At 39.7% G+C, this 21,135-nt stretch overlaps 1 protein-coding gene across 1 annotated transcript in view; it reads left to right on the top strand.

Moving 5' to 3' along the window:
• Positions 1-218: 218 nt before the first annotated feature.
• LOC118559936 (ankyrin repeat and sterile alpha motif domain-containing protein 1B-like) overlaps positions 219-21,135 on the top strand; it is a gene marked incomplete at its 3' end in the record, with an annotated part of 106,054 nt that continues 85,137 nt past the window's right edge. The window contains exon 1 of the mRNA XM_036130611.1: positions 219-898. Within this exon, the coding sequence (XP_035986504.1) occupies positions 768-898 (131 nt within the window). The remainder of the gene's footprint in view (positions 899-21,135) is intronic.

Below are 21,135 nucleotides of genomic sequence, written 5' to 3'. Positions count from 1 at the left end.
TTGCTGCTTTTATTTATTTATTCACTGCATGTGCCCTCTTATTTACTTTTATCTGAACGTTATGTTGTCTGTGTACTTAGTCTGGTAAATATGTCTTGTCTTCACCGTGGGATAGTAAGAAACGTAATTTCGATCTCTTTGTGTATGTTTGGAGCATAAAGAAATTGACAATAAAGTTGATTGAAGAACGCGGGCTTTATTTTGAAAGGCGCAGCCCGGAAGTGGGTGGTGTAGTTTCGGGGAGCTTTCCGCGGCTGAGCCGACCCTGATAACCAGCGGAGCAGTGCGGTTGGCTCGCCGGAGAGAGAGAGAGAGGGAGGGAGAGAGAGAGGGAGGGAGCTTTTTGTGGCTGCAGACGGGAGTTTCACCTCCAGTCTGTTCCCAGCAGGAGCTCCAGAGGACAAAGGGGGGAGTTTCTTCTTTTTCTTGTTTTCTTTTTAAACCCTCTCCGCTGAGGAAGAGGAGGGAGGGGGTGCAGGATTTGTTGCAGGTTTCCACCGGGGGTTGAGCGGCTCGCGCGCCGGGAGGAAATCAAACGCAGCCGTGGATGCGAATCAGCTGAGGTTGCAGGGCGCCAGGGGGACCGGAGCTCTGCAGCATCCGTGACACCCGCTTCCCTCCCTGGATGCTTCCCCGCGGCACACGCTGAGGATAGGAGCAATTTTTTATTTTTTTTTTATATTTTTTTATGGAAGATCTGTTGGATTCTCTCTGTTTTTTTGTTTTCTTCCCCGTCGCCCCGGCGCTGCAAACTTGAGGAGTCCGGCATGGGGAAGGAGCAGGAGCTGCTGGAAGCCGCCCGCACCGGGAACGTGGCCCTGGTGGAGAAATTGTTGAGTGGGAAAAAGGGAATCCTGGGCTCGGGTTCCGGCTCCATCCCTCTCCCCAACCTCCTAAGGTGAGCTGCCTCCTCCGGCTGGAGCTCTGCGGCGCGTCCCGGGAGTCCCAGGGCTGCTGCAGGGGGAATCCTGTGGGCTTTTCCCTTTCTGCAACGTTTAAGCAAATTTATCATCTTCCTTTTAAATCACCAGTGCTCTATAATTAAGCCGTTTAATCACTTATTATGACACAGATGGATGGCACAACATGGAGCAAGCAGTTGGTTTGTTAGGAGTCTCCCTAGCAGTGAGCTGAATACAAATGCATCACAACCACATACTTAATATTAACTATACTGGGTGAAAAATACAAATGAAATACAGTGCAGCCAAACCTGAAGTCTATCTGGGTGCCGTTCTAATCTCCAGAGAAGCACCCAAAGCTGTTTGGTAGCTTTGGAGGAGCTGCAGAGAGCCATCTACAAATCTGGCCTTTATGCAAACTTGGCTCTTAGAAGTCCAGGTTTCTCTCTAAAGCAATGTAGGGGAAACAGGTGAATTTGTGACACGAGGTCAGAACTGAACCTCATGCTCTATGTTGGTCAAACCACACGTGGTACATTGAACGCCCAATCCTAAAATGGCGAAACACGAGGGTGGCCGCATCATTCTGTGGGCAGGGACAGGGAAGGTGGACTGAGTTGGTGTAATGAGGGTTGGAGCTAAACGGTTAGACGATCTGGGAGACTTTCACCATAGAGATGTATTATATGCATGTACAACACATGCATATACTCAGAAGTAGGATCAGACAGTTTAGTGCAGGGGTTCTCAAACTTTTTCGTGACCAGGGACCCCTTAGCAGTGGTGAAATATTTCCAACAAGATTCCTCATGCTGATAGTATTTTTTTTAAACAGCCTTTTGTATTGTTAAATACATTAGGAATTATGTATGTTTCTTGAAATAAATAAATAAATAAATACATCTAATATTAGAGATTTGATGGAGAGTAGATCCTCATTCTCAATAAAGCCAAACTCGGTGTATCTGTTGTCATGCTGGTGAAGATTCTCAGTCATCCAGGTCATGGCCATTCCAAAACAAAAGTGAAAAACAAAACAACTGGACTTGTTTTTCGTAGTTGAAGACGTTTCGCCTCCTCTCCAGGAAGCTTTTTCAATAAGCTTTCGGTTCAATCTGCTGGTTTAATGTCTTTAACGACCGCCCATTACTAAGTGGTGGACCTGTTTCGGTTGTATTTGCATGTTATCTAAGCCATTACAAGGCCTTTGTTAGGCAGTAGTATAAAGCTTGGTACTCCACATTACTCCAGAAAGCTTCCTGGAGATAAAGCGAAACGTCTTCAACTACGAAAAACAAGTCCAGTTGTTTTGTTTTTTTTAACTTTTTTTTTTGGAATCTGTTGTCATGCTTCCTAATTGTAGCTGATTTGGCGTTTACCTTACTTGATGAAGTTAAATATTTGTCCGTTGAGTTACTTAGCTCTTCCTCGACCTATCCTCAGCAGTGCCTCCTCAGGCCGGACAACATGCATTTCACGGACCCCCAACCCGTGGTTCGCGGGCGCCCGGGGGTCCGGGGACCCCCGTTTGAGGGCCGCTGGTTTAGCGCATTCAAAAGTGTGAAAGTTTTAAAATTTGCTTCCACTTTACAACTAATGGTCTGCTGGAAGAAAAAATAAAAAACTCCCATTAAAATACATTGAAGTTTGGCAGCAAAATGACAAAATGTGCATGAACGGTTGTGTGAGTCGCTGTAAGACCTGCAGAAAGTAGAATTATTGGAGCATTTTTTTCATCCCCTGTTCTCCCCGGGTACCAGGGCGTGCTCTCCCTGTTGTACAGGGAGACCACTGCACACGGAGAACAAACAGTAGCTGCTACCTCTAGCTTCAGGCCTTTGACAGCTTCTACAGTGCGGGGACACACTTTGATGCTCAGATGATGGAAGCTTTTGTAACTCTTGAGTCCACTGTTGAACATTTTTCTCCATGCAGCGGGCGGCTTATACTCCACGGGGGCTCGGATTTTCCATCACTCTGGCATTTTGTGAGACACAACAAGCCCGGGTCTTCAAGCTGTTGAGCGAGAGCCCACATTTAGATCTTAGGACAAAAAACAAACTGTGTTTTGTTTACCGAAGTGATTTGTTAAACTCCCTCACTGATTCTGTGAAACACTTTCAAGCATCACTTCTATTTCTGTTCCGAAGAAAGAGGATGTCCAGAAATGAGGAAATGCAATTTGATGCTCAGGGACTGTGGGTCTCACCTTTGCAACCTTAAACTGTCTAAGTCAAATGTCATTGCACGGATGAAATGACTAATAAAGCGACCGTTACTCTAGAAGAAAGCGTGAGAATGCTTTAGGTCGGCTGTGAAAGGAGTAAGTGTGGCTTTGATGGTCCTCCTCTTTCTGCCCCTGTGGCCTCCTCCTCCTCTGAGGTCAAAGAAGAGGCGCTAACCATTACACTGTGGTTTCTTTACTGCCGGCAGAACAAAAAAAAACAACAACAATCCAGTTTGTGGTAAAAAGCATTATTTTATTTATTGCATTTCATTTTTTTTTAGCATTGGAAGTTAATTGGAGGAGAATATTGCACTCCTCCCAAATGCAGCAGTAGTTAAGTTTTTCTTTTATCAATGGGAAGTTCGTGACACGCTGCAGGTTGTCTCTGCGGGTCGCCAGTGTAGTCTGTGTGATCTTGACACGCTTTCATGAGTCTGTTCCCCTTTTTCTGCACAATAATGCTGAGGTGATAAACGGTTAATATTTGGGTTGGGAGGAGGGGGGGAGGATTGCTGCTACCTCCATGCTGTACGTGGCAAATGTCACAAAAATCCAATTTTAATTAGCTGTTGCTGCTGGAGATTGCCAAATATCTGTTCTTAGTGATGGCTTTGACTACTTGATTAGCCTTTTAATTGTATCAAAATCTGATTAGATTAAAAAAAACTGCCCTTGTTGGGATGATTGTCTTTGTACACTGCAAAAACATACCTAAAAATAAGTAAAATTGTCTTGAAATGAATGTATTTGCCCTTGATTTGAGCAGGTAAATAAGATTATTTGCCAATGTAATGAGTATTTTGACGCCTAAAATAAGATAATTAGATATACTGCACTTGAAATAAGATGATGGAGATGAATTGCTCCTATTGTAAGTGCACAAATCATATTCCATTGGTAAATAATCTTATTTACCTACTCAAATCAGGAAAAAAATACTCTAATTTCAAGAAATAATCTCTTATTTTTAGTTCTGATTTTTGCAGTGTAAGGCCTCGAAGGATTAAAAGACATTGCCTACATGTATAAATTATTTGCATTTTTATTAATATGCAATCATGAATTGAGGGAAGTCACAACTATAATGTACTTTAAAGGTCTTTTTTTTCCCCTAATGATTTTATTTTATAATTTTTTCTTTTGATTGTGACTCGTATTCATATTTGAGCCATGCGACTCCAATGATTTGACCCGAACAAGCTAAAATAACCTCTGGTAGCGGATATAATTTGAATCATACCAACACATTTCCTTACAGGTGACTCTGCAGTGTATAGAAAATTACTTTAAATTATGGGTTTCCACAGAACGGTGTAACTAAACTGTGTTCTGTGCGAAAATTCCCATGGCCATTGTCATAACAATAACCCACTGCTCTTATTTGTAACTTGGAGATTTAAAAAGGCCAATAAATAATCATAATATCATCATAACCTTTTCTTGCTTGCTGTCTCCGGCGCAATGATTTTGGTGCGGCTAATGAACATAAAACCACGACCACAACAGTGATGCGTCATGAAGTCCAATCGTTTATTGCAAAATGTTCAGTAAAACCTCAACATGGGGAACTAATGAGTGGACGAAAGCAGGATCGCAGCACTTTCATGATCTTCTTTATGAGCTCCTTGGCATATTAGTAACCGTGGAGACAGCCGTTTCACGCAGGAGTAGACCTTGATAATTTTCTGAGCCTTATCAGACTCGTCTCTTGGCCTTCAGCACAGACCAATGTATTTTCCTGTTGTTATGGTGATCATTATGTGGTTACTTTAGTGTCACAAAACATTAAAACTAAAGACTTTTTTTAACTAGTTACTAGACTAGTTTTTCATTTAGATCGATGTGAGACCCTCATTTGACAGCTTTGCTACTTTCGCATTGCACCCACCTTGATATCAGGGGCGTTAGTATCATGGTGTGTGTTAGTATCTTTCTATACTTAGAGGGAAGGGGAAAAACACACTTATATCTGATAAGGCACTTTTTCCGTATGATGTTCAGTTTGCAGAACAGTGTTACAAATTACATTTAGTTGCATAAATAGTTTATTTGCAGTACTGACAAATAAACGCAATGGAGATGTAAGACTCAGTGTAGAAGACAGAATGTGGCACAAAGTGTTGCTGATGCACTGATTGCCTACAGGGGACTGGAATTAGCCAATTTTATATGGGTCCATAGAAAATAAGAGGATATCTCGTAAATACTTTAATATAAAGGTAGATTTTGTAAAGAATTTTTAAAGTACCCTTTCAAAATCAGCTGATTCATGCTAAGCTAGCATTAGCATATTGCTAGTTTGATGCTAACATGTCATTGGTGTTGAGGTTTTTGTTGTGTTAATAGCTAAAATTACCCATTTTTATAATATTACTGAGGTATAAATGCAAATTGTAAAGACAAGAGCCATAAGAAGCTACTTGAATATAGTTGTTTTAATGATGTAAGGGTCCTCTTAGACTTAGTTAAACAATTATTACCCACTATGGCTAATTATTAGCCATGTTATTTAGCTACATATACAATAGATTAGCCTCAAAATGAGAACATAGTAACATGGTGTCCATTTAAACAAAATTGATTTAGTACTCCACCTAGGGACACCTAATTATTAATTTAGTTGTTTTAATTTCTTGCTTCTACCATTATAAAACTGCAAATTCATCTTTCATTATGACAGTATTATATTTATTAACCACAAAGCAATTAATGTATTCTGTATTTATTCTTAATTATGGCAGGATTGTCCTCCATGATTGTGGCTTACTACTCAATAATGTCAATTGGCCTCAGAATAACACATCATCAGTTAAAAATCCTTGAATAATATAAATTTAATTACATTTTATACAACTTAAACATTGGGGGATAAGATGAAAAAGTTAAGGAGTTATGGTCTAGTTTATAATTGGAGGTGCAAATGATTTAAATAGTTTACTTTAAGTCAGTTAATGTAATCTGGAGCTCAATGGAGATTAGGCACTTTATGTATAATAATTTTGAATGTGAAAGACTTTTTGATGGACCATTTACGTGGTGGGTGATTGGAATTGTCTTATTTTTTTAAAATCCGTGCATAGCTCACGTGACACTGACAAATATTTGTTTAGCTATAAATTAACTAAGCTCTGTCAAGTACCCTGGACCGCTTTAGTTTTAGATTTCTAGTTAGGATGATTTGAAAACTCTTCAAAGTGGTTTTGTAAAAGAAAATCAACTTTTTGTATTTGTTAGTATCAAAAACAGCTCTTAGAAAGAATTGTATAAAATCTAAGTTGGAATCTGACAACCTTTTAAAAATCAATAATTGGAATTTGCCGACAAAAAGCCAATTGGTGCATCTTTAGCCATTACTTGACTTTTTATGTTCAATGTTTTGCACATACTTGTCTATTATTGAGTCAAGACAATGGCATATAATTTGCACCTCCAAAACACTGGGTGGGTAACACACACACACACCCATTCATGTGATTAGAGAGGACACGCCTCCTATTAGAGAGCTCTCTGAGGTGGGTCAACAGAGGTCGCAGCAGAGTAGTGTGCACCCTGACAAATGTTTTCGGAATGATCTGTGGAAATAAATGCACAGTTTCCCATCCTAATGCCTTCGAGCCAACGATAGCATTCCTAAGTCATAAGGTTCACCGTTTCGCTGAAAGAAATACACTAGTTGGACACGACCATAGGCACACACTCTGTGCAAAATCAAACACATGCGTATTAGGTAACGTGATGAGGGGAAGACGATCCGCGGCTGCAGATTTGCGGTGTGGGGCGCAGTGGAAAATCAATACTAGATGATCTCACTGCAGTTTAATGGGTTATTTCTCTGCCTTTATTCTTTGTAAATGAACTATACTCTACATGGCAAGTGGCTCTGTGTTTGGTAGGCACAACTAAATCCTAAAACACTCATCTGTTGTGTGAAGTTAGGGGAATATTTAATTTACTTAATAACATATTTATTATTTCTCTTTTGGGTTTTACATGTGCTTATTCCCTCACGAATATCTTGTCGTGTTCACTGAAATAGTGAGAGAATAGCAAACAAACCTGCTTTTTATTTAATTATTTATTTATTGACCCCCACATTGAATGTCTAACTGAACTTTATATAATTTTAATTTATGTACGCCAGGCTATATATATATTGAACAGATAATATAGGGTTTATTTTATTAATGTGCAAAAAAAAAAAGGTTGATCAAAGTTGTAATAAAATACTGAGGAAAAACTTACCAGAGAAAGCTGGAAATGAAAGCAACTGGCTTTCCCTTGCTCTTTGCAGTGGCATTAGGAGGAAAGTAAAACCTGCGTATGGATTGATTTTGACTGGTGGACAGCTGATCTGCTTATTGAGGTCAGTAATGGCGCTGACACCAATCCAGTAGCTCAGCCCGGTGCCTGTCTGAGTCAGCTAAAAGAGCAAAGTCTCTACCAAAGCAACAGTTGTAAGGGCAGAATGATGACTTGTTGACTGATAATTACACTTTAAAATGTTTTACTACTAAGTAGCTGTAGACAAAGACTGATTCTAACAGCGGAGATGAGGATTTTTGTGACTTTCTTTTAGTATAATGAGGATAAATGCGTGTGCTGTACATAATGTACGGACTGTGATAGGGAATGCATGAAGAAACTGACTTGCGATTGGACAGATGGTGGCTGATCCCTCCTCGCGCCCGCCCTCGGTTACGTCGGGGGGGGGAATCCTGTCCTGTTATGATGTTGTGATTACCTCCCTCTGCTTTTGCAAACAAATAGCCTTTTAAGTGGAAGATAGTAACTCCTGGAGGGCACCAACAGACTCACTCAGTCCTGGCGCATTTTTAATTTGCCGTCCTCACAGACCTCCTCTGGAGTGTTTAATATTTGATTTCTGTCTCCGCTTTGTCCCGGAGGGTGCTCTGTGAGTGTAGAGGTGTGACGGCGTTCGGTGTGGTCCAGAAAGGATGAGGACTTCCAAACCAGTGTTTATTTTCCCTTGCCACAGCAGCTGAGGGTTCAATCTGAAGGAAACCAGGAATGCGATGGCCAAACCCCACGTCTGGCAGGTCTTAACCCTCTTTGTGTGAGCGCGCGAGCGTGTGACATAACCGCTGCCCTTGCGTAACCACAGCGGGTATCCACGGCTGCGAGTGTTGTGAGAGGGGAGCGGTCAGGGATGAAAGCTGGATCTAGGAGCCTCGTGTGGTGCTGGGAGTCCAAAGTGGGTCAGAGGGTAACTCACGGGATGTTTGATACAGATTTTCACAATGCTTTAAAAAATAAAAACAGAAAATCCACAGAGCTGTTTGAGGTCTTCATGAAGGCTGCAGCAACTCTGGAGTCTGGAAAGAGGGATTCAAAATCAGCTCTGCCACTGGAGGAGACTAGAAACCACTGCCAGCCTGCTCAGATGTGACCGTCCAATAATAAATTAACCCTGAAAGCAGACCGCAAGATGCTAATAGAAGTCTACAGAAACCCTATGATACCAACCTACAGCATGCTCTTGCTGCTATCAATACAAAAGTTTTTCAGAAAGACTGAAAAAGTTGAACTTTCATTGCAAGATTTGTTTTGCTGTTTAAGAAAAACTTGAAGGCATGGCTGAAAATTGCCAGGGAGAACTTAGACAGAGACCAGGACTTCTGGAATAATGTGTTTTCAACAGATGGGTGAAAAAAATTAACCGTTATCACAGCAGAAATCCCCACATTTTTGGTATATATTGGGGGAGTGGTGGCCTAGTGGTTAGAGCACAGAGCTCCGGTCCCAGAGGTTCTGAGTTCAACTCCCACAAGCTGCCATTCTGGGTCCCTGAGCAACACTGCAAAAACAGATCTAAAAATAAGTAAAATGTTCTTAAAGTTAATGTATTTATCCTTGATTTGGGCAGGTAAATAAGACTATATGCCAATGGAACGAGTATTTTTGCCCCTAAAATAAGATAAATAGACATCCTGCACTTGAAATAAGATGATGAAGATGAATTGTTCCTATTTTAAGTGCAAAAATCTTATTCCATTGGCAAATCATCTTATTTACCTGCTCAAATCAAGGACAAACACACCGATTTTAAGAACATTTTACTTATTTCTAGTTCCATTTTTGCAGTGAAGACCCTTAACCCCCAATTGCTCCCCAGGCGCCCCACAGTGGCAGCCCACTGCTCCCCAAGGGGATGGGTTAAGATGCAGAAGTGAATTTCTCCATTGTGAGATCAATAAAGTTCAATTATTATTATTATAGATATGGTAAAAGAAACAACGTCATGCCGACTGTGAAGCGTGAAGGCGGAAGTGTCATGGTTTGGGGATGATTTGCTGCAGCTGGGTCCACTACAAAGTCTACCATGTATGATAGAGTGCTTAATGGAAATGTGAGCCGATGAAACAAAATAAACCTAAGCCGAACTGGACCTTCCAACATGAAAGTGACCCAAACAAACTTGTAAATCCACCAAGGATTGGAATGAAGCAATGGAAAATTAAAGTCCTGGGCCTAGTCAAAGCCCAGATGTTCATCTTACGGAGTACAGCCCCTTTCCAGGTGACCTGAACAGGGCTGTACTTGCAAGAGCCTCAAACATCTCTGACATATATAGATGCTGAAAGTGTGAGATGTTGGAGTCAACCTCTAGTCTAAGCGTGTCCGGACTTTTTGGCTCGTGGGCCAAAATTGTCAAGTCAAAAGCAGTCGAGGGCCAAAAATATAAATAAATAACCAAAAACATTGTACTTTTTTTTAACCTGCTTTACAATATATGGGCATTTTAAATAAATACATTAGGCTTTAATTAACCAATTTCAATAAATGAATTCCAGTCAGATTTTAATGCACCAAAGTCTGCATTTGAGTAAAAGTTGTTGGAAAAATATGGTTCCATTTACTAGGAGATTAAAGCGAATGTAAAAAGTGTGCTTACAAACAGACACATGCTTTGTGTTGCACCTAACAGTCAGTTTTTAGCCTGTATAAATTTGCCCTAATTAAAAATAAAAGGTTTCCATCTGCACCAGCATAGGGGCCGCAAACGGTCCCCGGGCCACACTGGACATGCCTGCTCTAGTCTGTACTCAGATTTGAGGTTAGGCTGTCTTAAAAATTTCCTCGGCAAAAAAACAAAACAAGAATTTGTCTTTTTTTTTTGTCATGAAAAGGACCACACAGCAGAGCGCCAGTGTTAAGGAAACTTAAGCAGAGGAGTTTCTGCTAAACCTGTTGAAACTGGTGTCAGAACACCAAGGATGTCTGGAACTGGACTCGTTGAGATTGAGGCAAAGAATATGCTTTTCCTTGCATGCTTGATTGCATTCAAGCTCCTTACATCTCCATTAGGAGAGCTTTACCAGGTCCTGCCAGGAAACCAGGACCTGCACTCTTTTTCTTTTTTTTTTTTTTTTATCCTTGGTCTCTTTTTGTTTCCCCCCTTGGCTTTTTTCCCTCCCCCTGTTTGAAGCTGAAACTTTTTGTGACCCTTCTTTTGTCCATCTGGTCCCCTGGATTTGGATTCTCTGTTAATATCCCTTCAGTTTCCTCCCCATCACTCCATTCCCTAAACAATCAGTCAATTGGTAGTCAGTTATTGCGGTCGATGCAACCATGATAGTGGTGTATGCAGTACCCAGCACTCTAAAACTACCCCCCCCCCCCACCCCCACCTCCACCACAAACACACCCTAAATGAATAACTGGGCAGAGATGCTTCAAACTGTGAACAATGCCTGTGCAATAACACCATATATAGGCTGAATGCTGCACTTTGTCTCTGTGAGGAGCTACTAAACATTTTGATTCATTGTTTCTGCAACTGTGACAGTAGATGTAATATTATAATAACTAGAAAAAGCTGTTCCTGCGTAACAGCGAGTGAGAATGCTAATCTGCAGAAGGATTTGAGCAGAAGATGCAGAAGATCCATGCAGAAGAGAAAAAGTAGCTAAAAAACATTAAAGAATTAGAAAAATCTGAAGTATTTGAACAATTTGAAGTAATTTATAGTAGTAGTAGTATCAGTAGTAGTAGTAGTAGTAGTAGTAGTAGTAGTAGTAGTAGTAGTAGTAGTAGTAGTAGTAGTAGTAGTAGTAGTATCAGTAGTAGTAGTAGTAGTAGTAGTAGTAGTAGTAGTAGTAGTAGTATCAGTAGTAGTAGTAGTAGTATCAGTAGTAGTAGTAGGAGTAGTATCTGTTGTAGTAGTAGTAATATCAGTTGTATCAGAAGAATTTGAAGGAATTCAAAGAATTTGAAAGATTTAAAGTATTTGAAAATTTGAATTTTTTTTTTAATTTTAAGAATTTGAAAAATTTGAAGCATTTGAATCATTTGAACAATTTGAACACTTTGAACAATAAGAAGAATTTGAAGGAATTTGAAGGAATATGAAAAATTTGAAGAATTTGAAGGAATTTGCATTAATTTCAATGGGAGCAAAAAAAAAAGTACAAATACTTTAAAAAGTATAAAAGGTACCATAACCAAGAGATATAGCAGTAATGTCAAGAACGAGCCGAACGTTTTGGTACAAAAATCGTTGAAGTATGCGGGAGTAGTTAGACGCACAAAAACGTACGGAATAATAATAATAAAGAAAAACAGGAAAACAATAAGTGAGAATGCTGTATAGCATTCTCACTTATTATTAATCCCTGTTCTGGCAACTAAGCCTCTGAGCTGTCACATTTCTTTACCCTTCCCTCTGCAGCCCACCTTCTCCTATCTTATCACCTACCCCCCGTCTCCCAGCTTGCACTGCTCTACATCAGTTATCGCCACGGTGGAGCATCTTTTACCCATCATGCCTCTGGGTTCAACACGGGCATCGGTTGACAGCAGAAAACAGGAATTCAGGAAATCTGTAGCTCTCTCGTGAAAAGCTCTCCTCGGCCGCTCTGTGTTGTGTTTGGCATTAAATCTTCGGACTAACATTGAGAGGGGGGATTAGATTATGTTTTCTTGCTTTATTTAAAGCAGCACCGTTTACGTTTTTACCCATGTATTAGCTACATTTGACATATATTAAATGATTTTTTCAGGTCTGTGCGAGCTGCCTTTCAGAAAAAACTCGCCTATGTAACTTGAGAGGTGAGGATCTGTCACTGAATGGGTCATGTGACCTGGAGCGCCGCTTCCCGACAGCCTGAGCTTCTTTTAAACCTGAGAGCTAACCTTACGTGCTTCTACTTTTCTCATCGTCATTTCAAAGTTTATGACCATCGTTATTACAAAAGGCAGTAAATGTGGTTCACAAACCTGCATGTCAGCTCTTCTCCTCTGTGAAAGTCCCTTCAGACTCTCATAATCAGATGGTTGTCTGTTTTCTCTCCTGTCCTTCCATAAAAAAAAAAAAAGAAGCAATTAAATAACAATCTAGCACACATCAAAAATGTCATCCAACTTTAGCATTGCTGGATTTTATGATGTTAGATTTAACCTTTTGGATTCCATAATCAATGATTATGGAATAAACAATGATTAGTAGAATTTGAGACATGTTTTGTTCTCAGTGTCTAGAAAATTGTAAAAACTGTTGGAGAAGTTTTTTTTTTTAAATCTCAGTCTGGAAAAGTATGAAATCTTCAAATGGCTGCCAAGCAAACATGGAATATCATATCAACCAATTAACTGCATGGAACTACAAATTGGAAAGCAACCAGAACTACAGAAAACACCATGATGCCCCCTTTTTTAAATGTGACATAAACGTCTATTGCTGCGTCGCCGTCCTGCACTGGCAATGCAAACTGTCCATCTTTGCTGCTCCGAAAACCCTCAGAATACTGAGCATATGATTGGTTAAGTTTGACTGAGAAGTGATTATAGTTTCTAGTGACTTACTGGCCAATATGTAAAAGTAGAAGATGAGAGCAATGGAAAAATCTGAAATCGGCTTCAAAGCTGTCATCAGTGGATTAGGATTTGTACAAGGGGCTAATGATTGGATTTAGGATTTAAAAGATGGACCAAATGAGTAGCTAAAGAAAAAACCGACCGGAATCACATTATATTCAGCTTGAGTGACCCTCATCGACCTGCTTATCTCAAAGTTAGATGAATCTACAATTATTTTTTTTGCCCATTGAACTATCTTTTCCTGGACAGTGAACTCTGCATATGTAAGTACTATGTGGTTGTGCCAGCAACGGTCCTCCGTGTCCATATTGTGACTTAGTAAAGAAGACCCAGCTACTTGGATTACTGGCTAGATGTTTGAAAATGTAGTCTAAAAAGAGCCAAAACTGCTAGCTGCACTGCAAAAACAGAAGTGAAATTTTCTTGAAATCATTGTAATTTTCCTTGATTTGAGCAGGTAAATAAGACTATTTGCCAATGGAATAAGATTTTTGCACTTAAAATAGGAACAATTCATCTCCATCGTCTTATTTCAAGTGCAGGTTGTCTAATTATGTTATTTTAGAGATGAATTGTTCCTGTTTTAAGTGAAAAAAACCCATTCTATTGGCAAATAGTCTTATCTACCTGCTCAAATCAAGGAAAAATACATCCATTTCAAGAAATGTTTACTTATTATTAGTTCCCTTTTTGCAGTGTGCTTCTAGAAAGGTCCCCCGACCTGGATTATCATGCAAAGAGAGGAAAAAAGACAGGTCTCATTCTGAATCCCTCATACTGAGCATGCATGAAGCGACAGTGGAGAGGAAAACTCCCCTTTAAACGGGAAGAAGCCTCCAGGAGAACCAAGCTCGGTGTGAACGGCCCAGCTTTGATTGACAGGAACAAAATGAACAGAGGAGCACACATCGATCCAGGAATCCTTTCTATGTTAGAGAGGGTAAACGCAGACGCCCCTCTACTATGAAAAAAAAACCCCAACATACAACATAAAGAGCATAAACTTGAAAGTAAAATAATGCAAAATCCAAAATTGGAGAACAGTAGGAGAATTTAGCAGAGTTAGAGAAATATGTCTTAATGTCCTCCAACAGAATGATAGTTTTAATGGGAAATCTAAATCTGGTCTCACAAACATTAAAAATGCAATTAGTGCATTTATTTTTATTTTATAAACGCAAATCACAGTTGGATTTAGGATTTAAAGATATCAAGTCTACTGTTCCCACATCGTTATACCACTGCTGCATGCTTACAAGGAGACGGATCAACCTGATTTTTGCCGGTCAGCCAGCGTATCGCCGCCTCTTTGTAGAGCGGGAAGAATTGTTGCCCTTTTGTTCATAATGTCTTAATCCTGTGACTTTCTCTCAAGCACATTGTAGTCGGGTCGTGTTGGTTCTTAAGAAGCCAACATGTTGACGCTGAGTGGAGGAGACACGGAGGCGGGGGTGGTGTGACGTTCAGTCTGCCAGAGTAATCTGCAAGTCGGCGACCCCACATAACACGGCGAGTGTTGTGGAGCCACACGCACACATTCCTCTCTGCTCCACACTCTCTGATGGATGGCAGCGTTTAATGAAGCTCTGCTTTTGTAGTAGATAAGAAGGGGAAAAGCAGCAGAGAAGAGGGCTCCAAGTGCTCGCGCTGTTACGTAGTCTGGGTAAAATGTTTGCTGGGGGCCTAATGTCCAACTGTCTTTTTTTTTTTTATCGAAACCTTTAATTTCTTTTGCATTTCACCACACTTCCTGCTGTCATTCAGATCATAAAACCCAACCACCAGAACTTTTTTTTTTTTTGTTGTGGGCGCATGTGTGCAGGTCCTCGTTCAGTATCACTTAGTTATAAAAAAGCTGTTTCTAGCTTTAGCTTTGACCTCTTTTACTTAATATAATTGTTTCTCATCTCATCCAGCTGTAGTGAAGCTGCACGTGTAACGCATGTAGAGGTTGTTAACAGGTTTAACATGCCATTTGGAGCTGTGTGAACTTAGTTTGGGTTGTTTTTTTTTGTTCCTCCTGAGTCAGATTCTTGGCCTGTGATGGAGGCAGTCTGACCGCAGGTTTTCCATGATGATCCTGGAGCTGTGAGGACCGTACTAACATGTTAGGTGTTCGCCTCTTATCCACAGTGGATGCTTAGGTACAGTGCCTCGCAAAACTATACATACCCCTTGACCTTATTTGGCTTTGCCATGATGCCGTCACAAAATGTAACGTATTGTTTTTTGGGATTTACGGGATGGATCGACACACAGTAGCAAGTAGTTATAAAGTTTTGAATAGTTTTCACCAGTTTTTCACATCTTGAAAATGTTTTGCTTCTCTTATTTGCCAAATAGTTCAAGCTCAGTCCGTGGGGAGGCTCAATGAGTATAGATTTTTAAGTTTTGCCACAGATTCTTAGTTGGTTTAGGGCATTCAATTAGAAGAATTCGCTTTTACCTCTGCCTATATGTTCAGGGTCATTTTCCTGCTGGAAACTAAACAGCTATCAACAGCTATGTTTACAATGCACAGCATTTCACGATCAGATTGAAATGTATTGGATTAAATAATTGGATTGTACCGTTTATATGTGCACACAATCAATTAATCTGATCATAATGTGTGTTTATATGCACCTGGTTTTATTCAGAATAGAACCACTCTGACATGCAGTTATCAAATTCCCCTAAAAAAACAAAACACAGAAGAAAAAGTACTTCCGTCTTTGCTAAACAACAAAAAATAGTAAACAAAGCAGTACTATACGAGTTTGTTTCTCTTCTGAGCACCAAGGCTGGACTTGTACCATGTTCTAATTACGGTTGAAATATTACTGAGCAAGCAACAATTTTGGGCTCTTTTATTTTTTTGAACAGAAAAGTTGAAGCGTTAGCTTCGACAGGTTTCGTTCGTGACGTATTTCTGCTATTTACCAACGTGGAGTTACGTCACGTTTACGTCGGGCACACATGCACACTCGGGTCAGTTTGCCACATTTAGAATAACTTGAGCCTGACAAGCGTTTATTTGCACGTTGATCGATTTATCAATTGGCATAAACCATCCCTCTCATTCAGATTACAATTTCATTCCAATTGAGCTTAATCCCATCATAATATTCCGATTGGTCTGTATACATGATGCTTTTTGATTCCGATTGGCCGTTTATTCAGATTATTTTTGTCCATGTAAACGTAGCTAATGTCAAGTCTTCCTCTCCAATCTGGTTGATGATATTCCTGCCATAGAAAATCATCCCCACAACATGATGCTGCCAACAACACCATGTTTGTGTTCAGGGTGCTGCTTAGTGTTGGATTTCTATCATACATACCATTTTGCATTAAAGGCTGAAAGTTGGCGTGCTTTTTTCTTATTGTGGCACATTTAAGAAGGGCTTTTCATGGCTTTCTTGTTAGCATAATAGTCAGATTTTTGCAGAACTAACAGTTTCCTGTAGACAGATTTTCCCACCTGAGCTGTGGGGTGTGGGGAGATAGTGGGCGGCCATGTTTTGCTGGGTTCACAGTTGTGCCATATTCTATCCATTTTCATATGATTGACTGACAAGCCCTTGACGAGACATTCAAAGGTTGGGGTATTTTCTAACCTAAACCTTGTTTATCAAGAAGTTAGTTCACTAATATCTTTTAGCAAACTTCTGATGCCTTTGCAGAACAGCAGTATTCATATGAGGGTTGGATGACACTCTGCGGACTTTGGGAAGGAATTGGTTGGGTTGAATTTTGTCGAGAGGTACGAGAGAGAATAGGGCTGAATATAAAACACACGTCATAACTTTTCAGATTTTATTTGATGCATTCTTTTGTTTCCACTTCACAATTAAGTGCTTGGTCTATCACAAAAACCTCAAGAAAACAACAAAGCTCCTGGTTGTGATGTGATGAAAGGTGAGAAAGCTCATGGGTTGTGAATAGTTTTGCAAGGCATTGTAAGCCGTCGTCTTAAAGATAAATATTGTGGCGCATTCTGTGATGATATTTCTGTGAACAGGAACATTGCATCTCCACTCAGGAATCTGTTATGGCTCCTTAATTACGGCTCAGCACAAGCAATTTAAACACATCAAGCGCTTAAACGATTTGTGTAATTTTCCACTTTAAAACGGCATCAAGGCGGTATATTTTTCTAATGTGGTTTTAAATGTTGTAGTACCGTCTTTCTTCCATCCTCCTAAATAAACACTGACCTTTCCACAATGACAGAAAATCCTAACGAGCTCTAACTGCTGCCTCTGTGCAAACAGAGGTTTACGGTTTTAAGTTCAACTCTTTGCTCAATTCCTTCTGCCATCGCTCTTCATCTGAGCAACTTTGCGTAGTAGGTTTTGTTTTTGACCCAGTTTCTCCAGCAGGGGATAGTTTTTCTTGTTTGTTTTGGCTTTCTTATTTTCAGCGATTGGAAATGGTAAATATCTGGAACCTATAGTGAAAATCTGGATTACCCAACAGTCAGTCTTAGTGAAATATGTGTAAAAAGACCTAAAATAAATGAACTTTGTTTATGTTGGTCTGTGGATTGGGACGGTGCTGGAAGAAGGTTGATTTCATGCCTGGGGAAACATTTCTGTGTTTTGTCAAACAGCTCATTATGCCAGGTGCCCTAACAAGGTTTCTTGGCTTTAGGAGGAGAAGAAGGCCCACAACATCGTAGTTTTTCACAGTTTTATTTTTTGTTGGATGACAAACTCTGGTTTAATCTGACCAAAGCGCACAGTTCCAGCTTAAGCCTGACATTTACATTTGTGACGGTAGGAAAGAAAATGCTTTTTCCTGGCATGTCTGATTGCTGCGATGGAAACTCGGTGCCACACCTTTCTAACTTTTTGGAAATATGGTGGAAAGATGAACTTGAGTCTGTCCTCCAGCCTTCTTTGTCACATTTCCAGTTGTTTTAAACATTTTTCCCCCTACCCGGACAGTACATGTGTGCAGTTTTGGCGAGTAGCTCCTCTGTGCGCCACGCTGCTCAGATTATGGGGAGTTCCAACATCTCTTGCCACACATTTGCTTGTCTGAAGACACTTAACTTTATTTTCTGCATCACCACAAAACCACAATATCACTAACTGAACATCTTGTGAAGAGGAAATACAGATTTAGAAGTTGGCCTATAAACTGTTAGTCTAATTTGACACCATGTTTAGGTAGAAAATGTTTTTTTTTCCCAAATTGCTCACATTTCTGTATATGTATGTCATGTATTTTGGTAATTACTAATCTTCACAAACAGTGTCCACATGTGAGGTTCCTCAAGGCTCCTTACTGGGGCCACTTTAATTCAATATCTACATGCTCTGCCTTGCTCAAAATATCATTTTCTTGCAGCTACCAATACACATTTGCTTTATTTGAGTAGCATGTTCTTATGTCTAAGGAAATATGTTCTACACAAAACTCTGAATCAAAATTATCATCACAAATCAGTGCATGCAATATCACAATCATAAATGAGTGCTTGGTTCAGATATATATGGCATAAACAAACGTAGGCGTCATCCAATAATATTCTTTAAGCTAAAAGCATATTAAGCCGTTTGGATAATTTCCAAGGCGGTTAACGCCCACATCTCATGTAGATATTAGTGAATTATAGATACTAAAGCTCAGCATGCGTTTTGGGGACATTGAGATGATGGACAAGAAAGGAGGAAAAATGTGGCTTAATTGTAATCAATATTTTCTTTCCAGTGTTGAGGCATTAATTATAGCTCTAACTATGTGATATTTATACCCCAGGGAAATGGAAAGGTTATTAATTGCAGAGTTGTACTTAAAGTGAAGTTTAATAAAAAGTAATTGCTCTGGTTACAATGATTTGGAAGATATTCTTGCTGGTGCTAATAAGTGTGGCTTTTCATACCCAAATTTGCAACTTAAAGTAAGAAAAACTAATAAGAAAAGGTTGAGATAATAAAAAAATTGATATATAAGCCTTGTCACGTTGTGTTGGAGTGTTTTATGTATTAACATGATAGCATTTAAGGATAAAGGTTGGCTTTTATGAACTGTCACATGCGAGATAAAACCTGTAGCACGCAGTGAAGATGTTCTTCATACGGCTTGTCCTGTTCCTTGTCACTCCCAGTTAGCTTCCCGCAGCAGCAAGGGAAAGTGAACGTGCCTTAAGCATGGGTATAAACAGAATATGTACAGTAGACTCTCAGTAAAGGACACATAAAACTCTACATGAGAGAGGGAGGAAGTAGAAGAAGTGAGATTTCAGCTATATTGCTTTGGACACTAATTGATGGAAAATATTCACACTCTTTCCTTCCCAGGCTTTGCAGACATGGAGTTTTCCTGCTGCTCTGCTGTACGCTGCTAATCACATCTGATTAAACTGTGTGACTCTGCTGCCTCTGGGGCCTTTAACATAGAGACTCCATGTAAACATTACACACAAACTCAGACTTCATGTAGATGCTCTCCTGGCGTATGGATACATGGAGGGTGTTTATTATACAGTTTGTCCCCAGACGTGTTTACAACAGTTTTTATGACTTATTGAGCTGAGCAAACAGGGAGTGAGTTACGATCAGCCGACGGCTTCCCAGTGGACGCGCATTTCCCAGCAGGCCTCACTGGTGTCGATCCATCACATGTTAATTTTTTTTTGGGCTCATACATGCATTCAGGACCACTGTATTCATTACATTTATGCTACCGGCTAGTAGAGGGGTCTAGATTAAAGCTTATTCATGTGTTGGAGTGGCCCAGTCAAAGTTCAGACCTATATTCATTTCAGGATCTGTGGCAATACTTGAAAACTGACATTCACAGACAGTCTTCATCCGATCTGACTGAGACTGAACTAGTTTATGACCAAAAACCACAGTCCATAAATTAGCAGCAGGTATAAACTCATCCCCCAATAGACTGTAGGCTCTAACTGCAGCAAAAGATGATTCAACAAAGTGTTGACTCAGCAGCCTTGAAAACAAATGCACATATTTCTATTCTGAAAAAAGGTTTAAAACCATGTATCCTTTCCTCTGAAGTTTTACTTTCAGTTTACTTTATATGGTGTAGACTTAAAAATGTAAGTAAAAGTTTAACAGTTTTATTATAATTAATGCAACATAAACTTGTTTTTTCTGTGATCTAAGACAAAAGTTATGTGTTTTTTAGAAGGTAATCATCAGCCTTAGAAGTAAGATTCAACTCAGTTCTGATGTATTTTGATAAATGCATCTGTCAAATAATCTGGAGAATATTTTTCAGAAAGTAGTATAAGTTTGTGCCTTTTTCAGCCGTTTTTAACTGAAGTTTTAATGTGGAGACAAATTAACGTAAAAAAATTTGCCAGAATATCGAATTAAACTGATATCCCTTTTTGAGTAAAACTTGCAATTATCCACTAATTGGAGCCGCCTGAGCAGCTTTCTGTATATATAAACCCACTGCTTTAAGGTATCAAAGCATTTACCCCAAAAAAACGGTAAATAAGAAATCATAATATTATTATTTAGCTGAACCTGTTTTTCTGGTAAGTAGCCAGCTGACCAGCAACGTGCAGCAACAGTTCGGGAGCAACAGCTGTGCTCCAGATATGTTAGTGTTACATGTATATTACGTTATATGCTTATAAAAAAAAAGAACAAAAATCGTTTGATCATGATAAAATAAACTTATATAAACCAAGCCTCCATCTTGATAGTGTTATGACGGTCCATTTTGAGGCTAGATAAGAATCCAGCGGTGGTCGTGATGAACAGATCTGGCGCCATCTAGCGGCAGTATCGAAGAACTGTCATAATGCAGGTTTGCTTGATTAATAAATCAATTGTAAATAATGTCGGACCGAGCTTGACTGTCTGCAATGCCTCATAATAAGGCGTCAGTTTCGAAGACCAACCGTTATTAATGAAATGCACCGATCTACAGCAACTTTAAGAGCCTCATATCAGAACATTTACTCCCCAACTCTGCGGTCACATCTTAGCAATTAGGAGGTTTTTAGCGGCCGCTTCAGTGAACATCAACCATTTCTTTCCCCCCACTGGATCTTGGACCATTCTTCGTTTCGCTTGGAGATGCTAATAGCCGTTAGCCGCTTCTTTGTTTTATCACCTGCAACGCGCGCAGTGATGTACTTCCGTTGTTATTAAAAATAAACACAGAAAGGCTTTATTTACTAACCAACTAAGCAAAAACAAA

This window comes from Fundulus heteroclitus, unplaced genomic scaffold (assembly GCF_011125445.2).
Source record: "Fundulus heteroclitus isolate FHET01 unplaced genomic scaffold, MU-UCD_Fhet_4.1 scaffold_367, whole genome shotgun sequence".
Classification (NCBI taxonomy): domain Eukaryota; kingdom Metazoa; phylum Chordata; class Actinopteri; order Cyprinodontiformes; family Fundulidae; genus Fundulus; species Fundulus heteroclitus.
The sequence above is the reverse complement of the archived record's forward strand: the minus strand, read 5'-3'. Positions and strand labels throughout refer to the sequence as shown.